General features: G+C 34.4%; 1 protein-coding gene across 1 annotated transcript in view; it reads left to right on the forward strand.

Annotated features, from left to right (window-relative positions):
* GRM1 (glutamate metabotropic receptor 1) overlaps positions 1 to 14276 on the forward strand; it is a 380989-nt gene that overhangs the window by 331912 nt on the left and 34801 nt on the right. The window contains exon 9 of the mRNA XM_031679979.2: positions 4481 to 4607. Coding sequence (XP_031535839.1) covers positions 4481 to 4607 — 127 coding nt within the window. The remainder of the gene's footprint in view (positions 1 to 4480; positions 4608 to 14276) is intronic.

The raw sequence follows: 14276 nt of genomic DNA on the forward strand, positions 1-14276 counted from the left end.
ATTACTCTGGAGTGAGAAGAAATTAGAGGCATGTTGTATGACTGGAAGATAGGGACCAGAATTCAGGTTTCTGAGTCTAGAGGGGTGACTCTGAGACAGAAAAGACAAATCCCATATTTTAGGCATTGTGTGGCAAAAATACACATATTTGGTGGTTGAATAAAGAACTAATAAAAAATAACTCCATTTGAGCAGTTCCATTTTCATTACTTACTAGAAGTATAAGCTAATCATTTATTTAATCATTTAGTCATTTACAGCCTAATTTTAAATATTTCCCATGTGCCAGTTACTCATATGATCTACCTTCACCAGTCATCCTGTACAAATACATTTTCTTAGCATTATTATCTTATGACTTTGTCTAGTTTGTAGTATTCATTTTATAGTAAGAGAAAAAGATAAAGTTGATTGAAGAGATATACAGTGTTGTGTGATGGCTCTTATTGTGCTTCTTATAATAATTAAAATAAGAAAACAGTATTCATTACTAATTAAATTTTTCTCTTATCACTTAGAAAAATTTATAATTTGGAATGTAAATTTCTCCTGATTATTCTGAGGATAAGTGTGAATTTTTTCAAAGACTTAATTTAATTCTGCTTTCTAAAGTTATTTGAAAGTTACAGGAGAAATAGAAAAACCTTTACGTTTTCTGAAAATATACTGTCACTGGATATTTTCATGTAATTCTAAAACAGTGGTATAAATTTTGACCTGATTTGCAAGAAGATAATTTTATTTTCACAAAGAAACTATAATGTTTGTATAGTAATATTTACAGTTTAATTTCTGACTTTACATATGAGAAATATTTGATAATGTTTAATAGTTAGGGAGGGACTTCATTTTCTACCCATGAGGGAGTAAGAGTATAGATTTTGCCTTCTGCTGTAAACAACCAGAAAACTTGACACAATGCATGAAATAACTGGGATCAGACTTTGGAAAACAGTGCATGACCTTGATTCCAAGAAAGTGAAACAAACAAGGTGAACCCTAAAATGACTCAGGCTTTCTGCCTGGAGGCAATTTCCTTGTTGCTGTTTAGTGAGAAAGAAACAGAGCTTGGCTGTCTTGATAATTTAGGAAGACAGAAATCAGAGTTTAGAAAGGCCAAGGCAGCCAGAATTTGTGGTGCAGAGGAAGGGAGAGGTTGGATCTATGCAGAAAGAGTCCCAGAAGTTGGCATTCGAGTTCCCCTGAGTATTTGACCGAATCTGTATGAGTAGAATAGAATTCAGAAAGTCCAGATAAAGAAAAACTGCTGAGGAGCTGGATTCCCAGAGGTAACACAAGGCCAAGAGTTGTCCTAGTTTCTACAGGCCAGAGTGAAGGTACCTTGTTGAATACACAAAGAATTAAGTAGAGACCCCAGTGGATCCATAACTTAATAATGAGGCTAAACTATTCCTAGAGTAGAGACTTTTTAGGCTTGCCAGGAAAGATTAAAAACAAGGCTCAAAGTGATCCACAAGTAACTTAGATGACTTCCAGAACAAAGGGCAGTACTTCTTAAGAAAAAAAAAAAAATCCAGCACTCTACAACTTATGTACACAACATCCAGCATCTGATCAATTTTTTTAGACATATGATAAAGTAAGAAAATGTGAGAGAATACCAGAAGGAAAATCAAGCAACAGGAGCAGTACCAGATATCATATTGATGATGGAATTAGTAGTCAAGAATATTAAAATATCAGGTATCACCTCACACGAGTCAGAATGGCCATCATTCAAAAGTCCACAAATGACGAATACTGGAGAGGCTATGAAAAAAAGGGAACCTTCCTACGCTGCTGGTGGGAATGCAGTTTGGTGCAGCTACTGTGGAAAACAGTATGGAGATTCCTCAAAAGGCTAGGAATAGACTTCATATGACCCAGGAATCCCACTCCTGGGCATATATCCAGAAGGAACCCTACTTCAAAAAGACACCTGCACCCCAATGTTCATAGCAACACTATTTACAATAGCCAAGACATGGAAACAGCCTAAACGTCCATCTCCAGATGACTGGATAAAGAAGATGTGATATATTTATACAATGGAATACTATTCAGCCACGAAAACAACATAACACCATTTGCAGGAACATGGATGTCCCTGGAGAATGTCATTCTAAGTGAAATAAGCCAGAAAGAGAAAGAAAAATACCATACGAAATCATTCATGATTTCTGTGGAATCCAAAAATAGAAGATAAATACAAAACAGAAACAGACTCATAGACAGAATACAAACTTGTGTTTCCAAGGGGGTGGGGGGTGGGAAGGGACAGACTGGGATTTCAAAATTTGTAGATACTGATAGGCATATGCAGAATAGATAAGCAAGATTATACTGTATAGCACAGGGAAATATATACAAGATCTTGTGGTAGCTCACAGCAAAAAAAAAAAATGTGACAATGAATATATGTATGTTCATGTATAACTGAAAAATTGTGCTCTACACTGGAATTTGACACAACATTGTAAAATGACTATAATTCAATTAAAAATGTTAAAAAAGGAATATTAAAATATCTACTATAAATACATACTAAAGGATTTTAAAGAAAACATGTATATCGTAAGAAAACAAGTAGAAATATAAGAATATAACAAAGTGGAATTTATACCATGAAAAATAAAATATATTAGAGATAATACTTTAATGGATGGGATTAACAGCATGTTAGACATTATGGAAGTAAAGGTCAGGAACTTAAAACATAACAATAGAAAATGGCCGAATGAGGCACAGAGAGCATAAAACAAACTTGAAGAAATGAACAGGCTCTCAGGAACTTGTGGAGTACCATGAAGAGGCATACCATAAGTGCAGCTGGAAACCCAAAAGGACAGGGGATAGAGACAAGCCAGAAAAAAAATTTAGAAATGATGACTGAAGAAATTTCAAAAATAATGAAAATGTAAACACAAATCCATGGAGCTCAACAAATCTTGAGGAAGATAAACATGAAGAAGGCATAATTAAATTGCTAAAAACCAGGGATAAAAAGGAAAATCTTAGTATCAGCCACGATTAAAAAAAAAGGCCTGTTACACAGAGACTCATCAGAAACCATATGCAAGGCAAGAAACAAATGATATCTTTAAAATGTTGGGGGAAAAAAAAACTTTAAAACTAGATGTCTGTTCTCTAGAATAATGGAAGGGCATAAAGTGCTGAAAGAAAGAAAAAGCTGTCAACTTAAATTTCTATACCAAGTGAAAATAGTTTCTCAAAAATTAAGTCAAAATAAAGACTTTTCAAAAAAAAAGCTGAAAGAAGTCAATTTTCAGATCAGCACTATGGTAAATATTAAAGAAAGTTCTCCATTCAGAAGAAAATTATACCAGATAGATATGAGTCAATACAAAGGAATTAAAAGCACCAGAAATCACGAATGCATGGGTAAATATAAAATATAATAATATTTTTCTTACTGCAAAAATTTATCTCAAAGATGATTGCTTAAAGCAAGAATGTTAACTTATTATGTGAGGGAGTTATAAAATCTGTGTAGGTAAGATATTTTATAACTGTAACCCAAAGAATGGGAGGGAGAGAAAAAAGGATTTTGCTGTAAGGGACTTACATTATACATGAAATTGTATAACGTTATTTGAATATAGACTGTGATAAGTTAAAAGTGCATATTGCCAACTCTTCAACAACTACTGAAACAAAACAAAGAAGTTTAGCTGGTATGTCACTATAAATAAGTCCTTGGATAAAAGGCAGACATCATCAGATGAGAGGTGAAAGCAATATTGAATTAATGTTTACAAGCAACTCACTTTTAATTCAATTTTTTTAATGCAATGTTTTTTGATGTTTATTTTTGTATTGTGTAAGTGAAAAAGTACTTACCAAACAAATTGAAAATGGGAGAAAGTTTAAACTGGTCACATAAAAAGCAATTCTTCAGCAATTTTGAACTAGTAATTTTTCTTCCAACGATCCATGTGATCTTTTGAATTCACTAGAGCTAGTTACAAGATCAGTAATAAGGTTACACTTTCTTAGCCATTATTCTGTTTTTATTTGTACAAAGCTGCTTACACTTTGATAATTACAACAGAAATTCCATAATTTCTGTTTTTATGAATTTATAAGGTTTTATTACATAGGAACTTACGTGGTTAAACATTACTTGCTCTTACAGAGAAGAAAAATGTATTTTTACTTTTCTGAGAATTATTAATACACATTAACATAAATATTGATAAAATTCAACTTTTTCACTCCCTTTATAAAAGAAATTAGCCTTGAAAAGTCTCCATATCCAGGATGGAATGAACTGAAATTCCTATTTGAACTCTAATGTAATAAGGTATTCCGAATCCATGTATTTAAGATTCCTCAATATGTAGGACTTTTTGAAAAATTACTTAAAAAAAATCATAGTGTGAAAGCAAGTCCTCATCTAAAATAAAAGAGTTTTGGGAGAAACTGTCTCTGAGGCATGTGAAATATCCCTATGTTACAGGTTATACGGAAAGGAGAAGTCAGCTGTTGCTGGATTTGTACTGCCTGCAAAGAGAATGAATTTGTGCAAGATGAATTCACCTGCAAAGCTTGTGACTTGGGATGGTGGCCCAGTGGAGATCTAACAGGTAGGAGTCACCTCACTTGTAATTGTTGTCCCTGATCATTGGCCTTTCCAACATGCCCATTGTTTAAAATGTGAGTAATTAGCTCATGTCTTTTTCAATGTTTATTTTCATTGTTATTGCTCGTGTCAAAACATACATATAAACCTCTTAGAAGTTTTCCATAATCTATATTGGAAATTCATTTAAATATAAATAGAAGTGTATTCAAAGGGTATTCTAGTATACCAGTATACCTGTTTTTCTTTTTAAATTTTTTCTTTGAAGATATTTTTAGTCACCTGAATTTATTATTTGCAAACACTTCTTGAATATCTGTATGTAAGGCACTACTGCAGGTCCTACCTGTACAAAGGTAACTAAATCACAGCCCCAGATTTACTTTGCTTAAAATATATTAGGGAAGAAACTTGTAAAATATAAAATAAAATAGTTATTAATATAATAGAGACATTTATAAACTACTGTAAATTTTAGTTAGGCAGACAAAGAGAAGAAAGAGATTCCAGATAGAAAGTGGAACATGGGAAACATGAAAGTAGGTTAATGCATCTGAGGAGAACCATGAGGTTGCTTGTAGAGATGTGGTCAGAAATGAGATTGTATGAGTACCCTGGGAGCAAATGGTAAAGAGCTTCTGTAGGACCTTTTCCTAAATGTTTGGGTTTTGGCTTTAAGCACAGGAGAACCACCCAAGAATTTAAAGTGGTGAATAACATCATGACATCTGTCTCTCAGAAAGATGACCCTGGTGACGTGTGGAGGAGAGTAATGAGGCTAGGCTGAAAACAGAGAGACGTTAGGAAGCTGTTATGTTGGTCCAAGTAAGTAATTTCAAAGGGTGTGGACTAAGGCAGCTGTAGCAGAATTGGAGAGGAATAAATGAATACCATGGTTGGTTTACTAGTAAAGTCAACGGGACTCCTATGGATGGGTTATTTGAGGTTATAAGCTTCCCAAGAGCCAATGCTTAGATATGTGAGTTTTGGTCTGAGCTTATAGACAAGAGATGTTTCACAGAAACTGTTCACAAATTAAAAGAGTGATAGGGACATAGAAACTTTGTCTTTCAGTGTGTGGAGACTTTATCACCTGAGTAATATAATCCCTCAATTTAGAACAAGAAAGCTGAGCCCTACAGAGGTGCACTTGTGAGCCCAAGGTCATGCAACCAGTTAGAAGCAGAACCTAGTTCACTGACTCCTGATCCTCTGCCTCCCAGGGTGTTGCTGAGAATCGTGAGAGGGTAACATTCATGAGTGTGATTTACTTTTTTAACTCGTTCCCAAATAAGAATATGAAAGTAAGAAATCGTGTGGCTTGTTCAAAGGACATGGAAAATGTCTGACCGAGTAGAACCAGGTCACATAATTAAAATTATACTTCATAAGTGAGACACCTTGCAAAATGTTAAATCTGTTAGGAAAAAACTGAATGAAAATGATTATCAGAAAGCTTTTAGAAGTCACCTAGTACAAAGGCCATTTTTAAATGAAAGGAAATTAGATATGAATATTTTTGAAGGTACAAACTGTATCTCACTAGTTGTTTTTTAATTGTCTAGCTGAAAACTGGTTTTCAACTTTAATGTGCCTAAAAATTACCTAGGAAAGACCCATCTGCAGAAATTTCCATTTGCTAAGTTCCGAGATGAGAACCAGAAGCTTCTGGGTCACGTAGTCCCTGTCCTGTACCTAGGGAAACATTACTCTCTGTCTCATAGCCTGGTGCCTGGAACATAATTGCTGCCTGATAAATATGTGTTCTATTGAGAGAATTAGAAAAGAGAAGGGACTCTCCCAAGTTCATGGAGGTCAATACAGTTGGTTAATAGAGAAGCCACCATGAGAATCCAGGGTTTTGTGTTTAGGTCTAATGCTGTTTCACTCTGCCATTTATCTCATGATCGCATGCAGCAGACTGACTGGAAAAACCTCTTTTGGGATACAAGCCTCCTCTTCCACTCACACTATGTCTCTCTTCACATCTTTTCCCTCTTTATAGTGTGTGCTTCCTGCTGGGCCTTTTTATCTCAAGTAAGCAATTCCTTTAGGTCACCATTGTGCTTGAGAACTGAGCTTGACTTCAGAGCCAGTCCTCTCTGCAGTTTGACTGGGACCACAGCTGACCAGGAAGAGGGTCAGCTCGAAGACAAAAGTAGCCTCCTTCTCAGGGTAATCTGAGAGGTCAGAGTCCTGGCTTTGAGGTAGAAGAGTCTGACTCTTGTCTACATTTTTTGAACTTCCCCTAACTTTTCCTGATGCTTCATCTTCACTTTAATTGGGATTTACCCGGTACAGGAAAAAGAAGTTCTCTCCTATTTTAAAACATTAAAGTACAAAAAACTTTTTAAAAAGATCAATATGTTGTAACAATGGAACTCAAAGTCATGTATTTTATTCCCTAGAGATCTTCCATTGTGGATATATTGTTTGTCCACTGCCAAATGATCACCATCATTGATTGAGGCTCTTAGACTTCACAAAGTATTGAAAATATCCTCCTTGATTATAAATAGATGAATATTATTGCAATTATCTTCTAAAGAATTTAATCTTCTATCATTCATCATACGTGTACAAGTCACTTTAACGTTCAAATGAGTTGAGCCAAGCAACACCCGCAACTGCCTTTATCTAATAACAGGAAAGTGACTACTTTGGGATCATATATCCAGATTATGTTTCCATTCTGAAGTTTAGGGTCTTTCAGAATATGAATCCCTCATACTAATTTATACTTAGCTTTAATGACACCTATTGTTTCTGCACCCCTTTCAGTCTTACACATGAATGGAAAAATGACACCCAATTCACCACTTGCTTGGTGCCGCGTCAGGCTCAGAGCGAGGGCTCAGTACATGGCAGTGGGGTTCTGGTTGTTGCCATGGCAGCAGTAGTTATGAAAAGTGTAAACACGCAAGCAGAGACTACCAAAAATCAGTGAAAATACTCAGAGGAATATGTACATTGCCTTTAGGTAGGTGTTTTGTTTTCACGGGTGGATTTTTGCTTTTTGTTCTTTTTAAACAAATTTTAGTTAAAATGGGAAGTCAGTCTTTTTGGGAAACTTTTTACAAGAGGTAGAGTTTGTTAAAATATGCTTAAAATCATTTATGAGATAACCACTTTCTGTATATGCTCCAAAGACTCTAGTACTAATGAATAAAAACGTGTTATTAAGTGAGTTTTCATTTCCATTAGGATATTTTGTTTTTTGGCTATGAAGAAAAAGTTGTGTATTTTTTAGAAAATGGGCCTTCTGAAGCTGTTAATAAGTTTCTCATATTTTCTTCTTGCACATTTTAATTCAACATTTAAATTTCACACTTTATTTCTTATGGTGCATAAACAGGAATCTCTTCTGCCATGATATACAACTTAACAGTAGTTTAGCAATTCATAGGCCAATTATATGTAACTCAATGCTACTTATTCCTTTTAAAAAGTCAAATACTATAAAATGATTTCTCAGAAAGCCAGCCTACGCTAAATTTTATCATTAAAAATAGAAGACACTAAGATATAGAAACTAACTAATTTTAACTATTTTTTCCCATCCAGCAGTTGCTGCCATCTCTCATATTATCTGATCATTTATTTATTTCTATATTATACACTGCCACCTGCTTTGGGCCAGGCATTCTTTTGAGAAACTGGGAACATATGGGTGAATGAAACGAAGTTTATACCCTGGAAGAGTAGCTTCATATGAAACTAGAAATGTAAACAGGCAATTATAGTATAAATCCTACGACAGGAGCATGTGCAAAATGTCACATATATACAGAGAAAAAAAGAATCATTTTTCCCTGGGAAGAGAAAAACCTTCACAGAGGAAGGGACATTTAAATTGAAAATTGAATAATAAATAGAATTTCATCTTGTAGGTAATTTATATTAATGTAATAAAATTAAAGAAAGCATTTTGATGAAGCCTTATACAATCATGAAGTATTATAAATGTTACTAAATGCCCCAAGACATTTCCGGTAGAATAATAGTAGCCCATCTTTATTTCCTGATTCATATTAAGTTTGTCTTTACCTAATTGGAAAGAAGTTATATATTAAATTTTAGCATGCTCCAATGCATTTGGCTCTTACAGCTGAGCCAATTTGATTCAATTTGGTACAAAATTAGTAGTAACTCTTGGTCCTTAGATTAGAGGTACTACCACTGCTCCTTGGATTTTGCTCAGTAATTCATGGTCTGCTTGAAGGAAATTAAGTTGTCTGAATGTTCTGGGTTGTCTGGGATAACTCTAACCATGGACACTGCCAGGTCCTTAAGTTCTCAGAGCTTTAGATATAGTATGCACAACTCCCATTAAAGTCTTCTCCTTTCGGGTGCTGAGGGTCAGGTAGGCTCAGGACACTCTTCTCTACTGGTTGGACATAACCCCCACCCCTTCTAGTCTTGGAACACCCAAACACACCTGGGGGTTGGGCAACTCTTCTCTTTAAACTTCAAAACAAGACAAAAAAGTGTTACATCACATATATGGACGACATGAATATTTTATCTAATTCCCTCAAGATATCAAAACTAGCACTTCTCAAATTTTGGAAGCCTGAAAAAGAAGAAGAAGAAAACAACTTTTAAGAAGACTATTCAGATTTAAATGACCAGTCTCAATTCCCAGGTGATTCAGTTTTGGGTGGTCCTGGATTGGCATTGAAAAGCCTGGTTTCTACATAGGGAAAAGAATCTAGGATCTTCATAAGAGACAAAGCAATCATAGTAGTGTTGTAGGTATATTGTTTTGGGGTATTGTTATGACAAACTGCTACTGTTATAACACAAGAATACTTATATTCCCTTCCACCATAAGGATATTCTTCTTCGTTTGTGTATAGTACATGGCATAGGATAGGCTTAATTTACAGCTGGACTCGGAAAACTCTATGATTATTTGTGGAGATGGCTGACTATCAGTCTTTGGTTTCTGTCCACATTAAGGGGACTGGAATTTATGATATACGGTTTAGAGTTTGAAACTCCACTGTGACAACCAAAACCAGTTCATTTACTGAATGAATTTCACCTGGCGTATTTTATTAGACAGGCTAACTTGGCTATATGACCTGATGGTCATAAAAGACTTCCCTGAAAACTTCTGTCTTCAGCTTGTCTGAAAGCCAATGCTCATTGGGCAGATTTTGGTAGTTCATTCCATAGATGCCCTTGTGGGAATAAAGGTGCTAGCAAGCTTGTACTTGGATAGCTCTTGGTCCCTGGGTGCTGACCTGCACTGTCTTTCTCTTATTGTACTTTACCTTTTGCCGTTAAATGAAAACATTACATGAGTACGTTCTGTGAGGCTTCTGAATCCCTTCAAATATTTGAACTTGTGAAATATTTGCATGTACAAAGAGTATCATTACTGAAAAAGTTAGTGTGACATACCTAATAATAGGTTGGTATAATTGAATTATTGAGTTAGAATAAGGATTATCTCTAGTAAAACCTAGGTATAGGCAAGTACTTATTACTAGTAAGGAGAACATCAAAAACAAACTCAGGTTTGTATAGCTTTTAATCAGTAAGAAGAAAAGTATAAATAAGCAAGAACATTCAAGGAGAGTATGACATATATAAGAATCTTCTTAAGATGATCTCGCACAGAAGAATATTGTGTAGTCACCTCGTTTCAAGGTTCTTGGGTTAACAGTCAACTTCATGGGCCTTCAGCTTCTGGGGGCTCTCTGCAAAACCTCAGTTTAAAATCACTAAAGGTTGTAACCTTCAGCAATATTAAGGGTCCTTTTTATTTGTCCAGAGGTTTGGGAATGAAGACAGCCTTTTATAATTTAAATTCATAAATAAATGCTCCAATGAAATGGTCCCATATCAGTAGATTGGTAAATTGGAACATGCTAGCTAAGATCACAACATCTAATTATATTTTAGCCATTATAAGTATTGATTTTCAACAAGGGGATGTTTCAACCCATCCAGAAAACACACACACTACTTAAACTAGTACATATTTGTAAGCCATAGAAGGAGAAAGTGCACACAGTGCATTTGGAGTTATTCAAAGGATTCTTTTGCGATTGTATCAGTCAATTTCCCCACCTTTACAATTTTTCCAGATTAATTTAATTACAAGTGAAGCATGAACTGGCCATGTCTGCTACCCTCAAAATGTTTTCCCTTTAGTGTTTAATTTTGTGGCCAATTTGTTTCTATTGGAATGAGTTCTTTCATTTTTTTCCATCAAGATTTTATCCAGTGTCTGTTAGATATTTTATCTGGTGCCACCACACAGCCATTCTGGTTTTGCCAGATATCATCCTCATGAATCTTACAACACAATCATTCTGGCATTTCTTTTAAGGATTTCTTTTCTGGTCAGATTTTGTGTACCTGTAATGGAATTCTTGAACTTCTCCATGGATTTGTTATTATTAAGAAATTATTTATATTTGTTTTATATGAGATCTTTGTTTAAGGACTTTTAGTCAGAGTAGTCTGTTTAGTATGATCATCTCTAAAATATTTTCATTATATTTTATAGTACTAGCACAGTATTAGCTTTTATAATAAATACCCTTTTTTAAACTGCAAGTCTCAACGTTTATGACAGCAGTTATTTTATATAACATCAGTATATCAATAAATTATTATTATTTTTAAAATGTAACTGAAGACTTATCTTTAAAAAATGTATCTAAATCATGTTAAATAAGTGAATTATTCTGAAAGCATACCAGCTATTAGTTTATTTATCTGCCTCTTTTCTTTCAACAATTTGATATGCTACAGAGAAAACCATAATTCAGATATTAAAATATTAAGATTATGATACTGTATTACATTTTGTAATACTGGCTGGACTTCTTATTGTATATTAAACCCAGTAGTTTGTTTTGTTTTTTTTTTTTAGTGTAAGACTCATAATGAAACAATATTAAGTCAAGATTTAGCATGGAGGTGTTCAAAATTCTGTTCTAGGTAGGTAGCAATTGACAAGTTTAACATACAGAAATCTGTTGCATTTCTTTACACTAGCAATGAAATATCAGAAAAGGAAAGTAAAAAAAAAAATCCCTTTTAAAATTGCATCAAAAAAAATAAAATACTTAGTAATAAACCTGACCAAGGAGGTGAAAGACTTGTCTGCTGAGAACTATAGAACATTGATAAAGGAAATTAAAGATTATTTAAAGAAATAGGTAGGTATACTTCTTGAATGACATAAACACAATCCTGAGATTCTCCTCCATTGATTATAGAGCTGCTGAATCATGAGTATTACGCCAGTGGATAGTGATATGGAAAGGAGAAGTAGCAACCCTTCGTAATTAGCCAATTAAAAGAAAATGTTGGATGGTTTCTGTTAATTATAGGGATCTATTACATATGGTAACATTTAACTTTAAGACCTTGTACAAAACCTAAGGATATTTTGACTAATTTAGTTTATGCCTGCAATTATCCTTAGTCAAGGAGACTGAGCAGTGACTATGGAATCAAGAGGTTGGCTTTAATGAGTAAATTAGTTATTTATTTCTGTATAACAAATTACCCCCAAATTTAGTAGCTTAAGATGACACATATTTAGTATCCCACAGTTTCTGTGGGTCAGAAACATGGGCATAGTTTAGCTGGGTCCTCTGCTTCATGATCTTTCACAAAGTTAAAATTAATGTGTCAGCTAGGGATGGGATCTAATCGAAGACTTGATTGTGGAAGGGTGCACTTTCAAACTCACTTTGGTAGTTATTAGCAGGGTATAATCCTCAAAAAATGTTGAACTGAGGGTTCAGCTTTTTTTCTTTTTTTCTGGTTGTTTGGTGAAGACTACTCTCAGTTCTTTGCCATGTAGACCTTACCAGCATGGCAGGTTGCTTCATCAGAGCCAGTGAGAGCGTCTGCTAGCAAGATGAAAGTTATTATCTTATGTAACCTAATCATGGGAGAGAAAGCCCATCAACTTTGCTATATTCTATAGAAAGGAAGCAAGTCATAGGCCTTTTAATACTCAAAGAAGGGGGATTCCACAAGGACATGAGTCCCAGGAGGTGAGGATCTTTGAGGACCATCTTAGAAGTTGCCTACCATGATGAACAATGGTTTCCATGTGTACCATGCTGTTAATACATCCAGATCATGGTACAGCATTTTCTTATTTATACAAAAAAAAAGACCTAGGTACCTGTGATACTCTGTGTGTGTATGTGCCCTGTTTCAACCCATCTTGCTATTTTTGTGAAGTCTTTTATCCATAGGAATTCTGCGACAAAAGCTATTACTTGGGTAATGCCTTAAATTATACATAGTGTAGGTATTTTCATGAAAAAAAACAGCTATAATTTGACCATATGTAAGAACTGTAACACATCTTGTCTGGTAGTATATCCTACATATTAAATTTGCACGTTTTATGTCACTGAGAATAACATATCTTTCTAATAATAAGCTCAAAGTACCAGTTGTATGTTGGGGCATAGGACTGTTAAAGGTTTTCACGATTTGAATGGCTTTATCAAACCAAGGTATCTGATGTTCTATTAATAGTGAGATTATTGGTGGATAAAAAGTCATCTATATCAATAAGAAAGAGGCAATGCTTCCCTTGGGAGTTCAGAGGGTGGACAGGGAGTTCTTGGGAGCCAGTGTCTCCCATGGAGTTGTCATTACACGGATTTCAGGCAGTTGTCCTTAGTTTTAGCTAATCTAGGACAATGGTTCTTTATTTTTGTTTTCTAGGACAATGGTTCTTTAAATGATACTTTTATTTGCAGCAGTAGATTTTCTTATCTGTAGACTCCCAAATCATGAGGAATAGAGGCCCTTTTAGATATTTTACGTAAAGATCCATAATTACACTGATTCCTAGTTTATTTACTTTTTGAGTCTATCTGGAAATGTCTAGTCATATATTGGATATTTTCTTTGTTGGTAATTTTTCATTTTAACATTTAACATTTTAACAATTTGATTGCCCTAATTCAGGTGTGAGCCCATTTACAGAGAAGATAAAGTCCTTCCTATGTCAGCTTTTGAGTCTACCCCAGAATTACATGAAAGTTTCCTAAAATCTATCTTTCATCTTTATCTTGAACTTTATTGAAAGAAAAGCTTCTGAAATTGCGTTATGTAATGCATTTTCTATTTTTATTTTTAAAATTTTACACCACTGAGTTATTTAAATCTTCTCTTTTATAACCTACTGCTTTTCAAAATTTTCCTCCATGAGGCTAACAATTGATTGAATTAATTGGTACATATCTGAAGTGCAGGACAATACATATCTAATAAAAAATCCTGAATTGTGCAGAAAATATTTTGCCTATATCCCTGAAGTTTAGGAAAATCATTAATTATAGCTCTTAATTTGGCTCTAGAACAGGGTTTTAATTCAACTTCAATAGATCTGACTTGTGTTCTAGCAATTTAAAATGCAGTATTCTTTTCTAATGAGCACTCCAAAGACAGAATAGCTCATTTGCAAAACCGGGTTGTATAGAAAAAGAGAAATGCAAAAAGGATAGCTTTCAGAAGGTTACAGAGGCCTTGACAATGACTACATTGGAATTTGGGTTTTATCTAGCAATCTCAGTGTGCCAATTAGAGGAGCTGAGAATTGACTACTCAGTCTTGTATCTCCTAATCTGTCTACAGCCACTCTTCAGTATTATACTTTATTGATTGTGTTACATCA

The sequence above is a fragment of the Vicugna pacos genome, chromosome 8 (assembly GCF_048564905.1).
Source record: "Vicugna pacos chromosome 8, VicPac4, whole genome shotgun sequence".
NCBI classification, from domain to species: Eukaryota; Metazoa; Chordata; class Mammalia; order Artiodactyla; family Camelidae; genus Vicugna; species Vicugna pacos.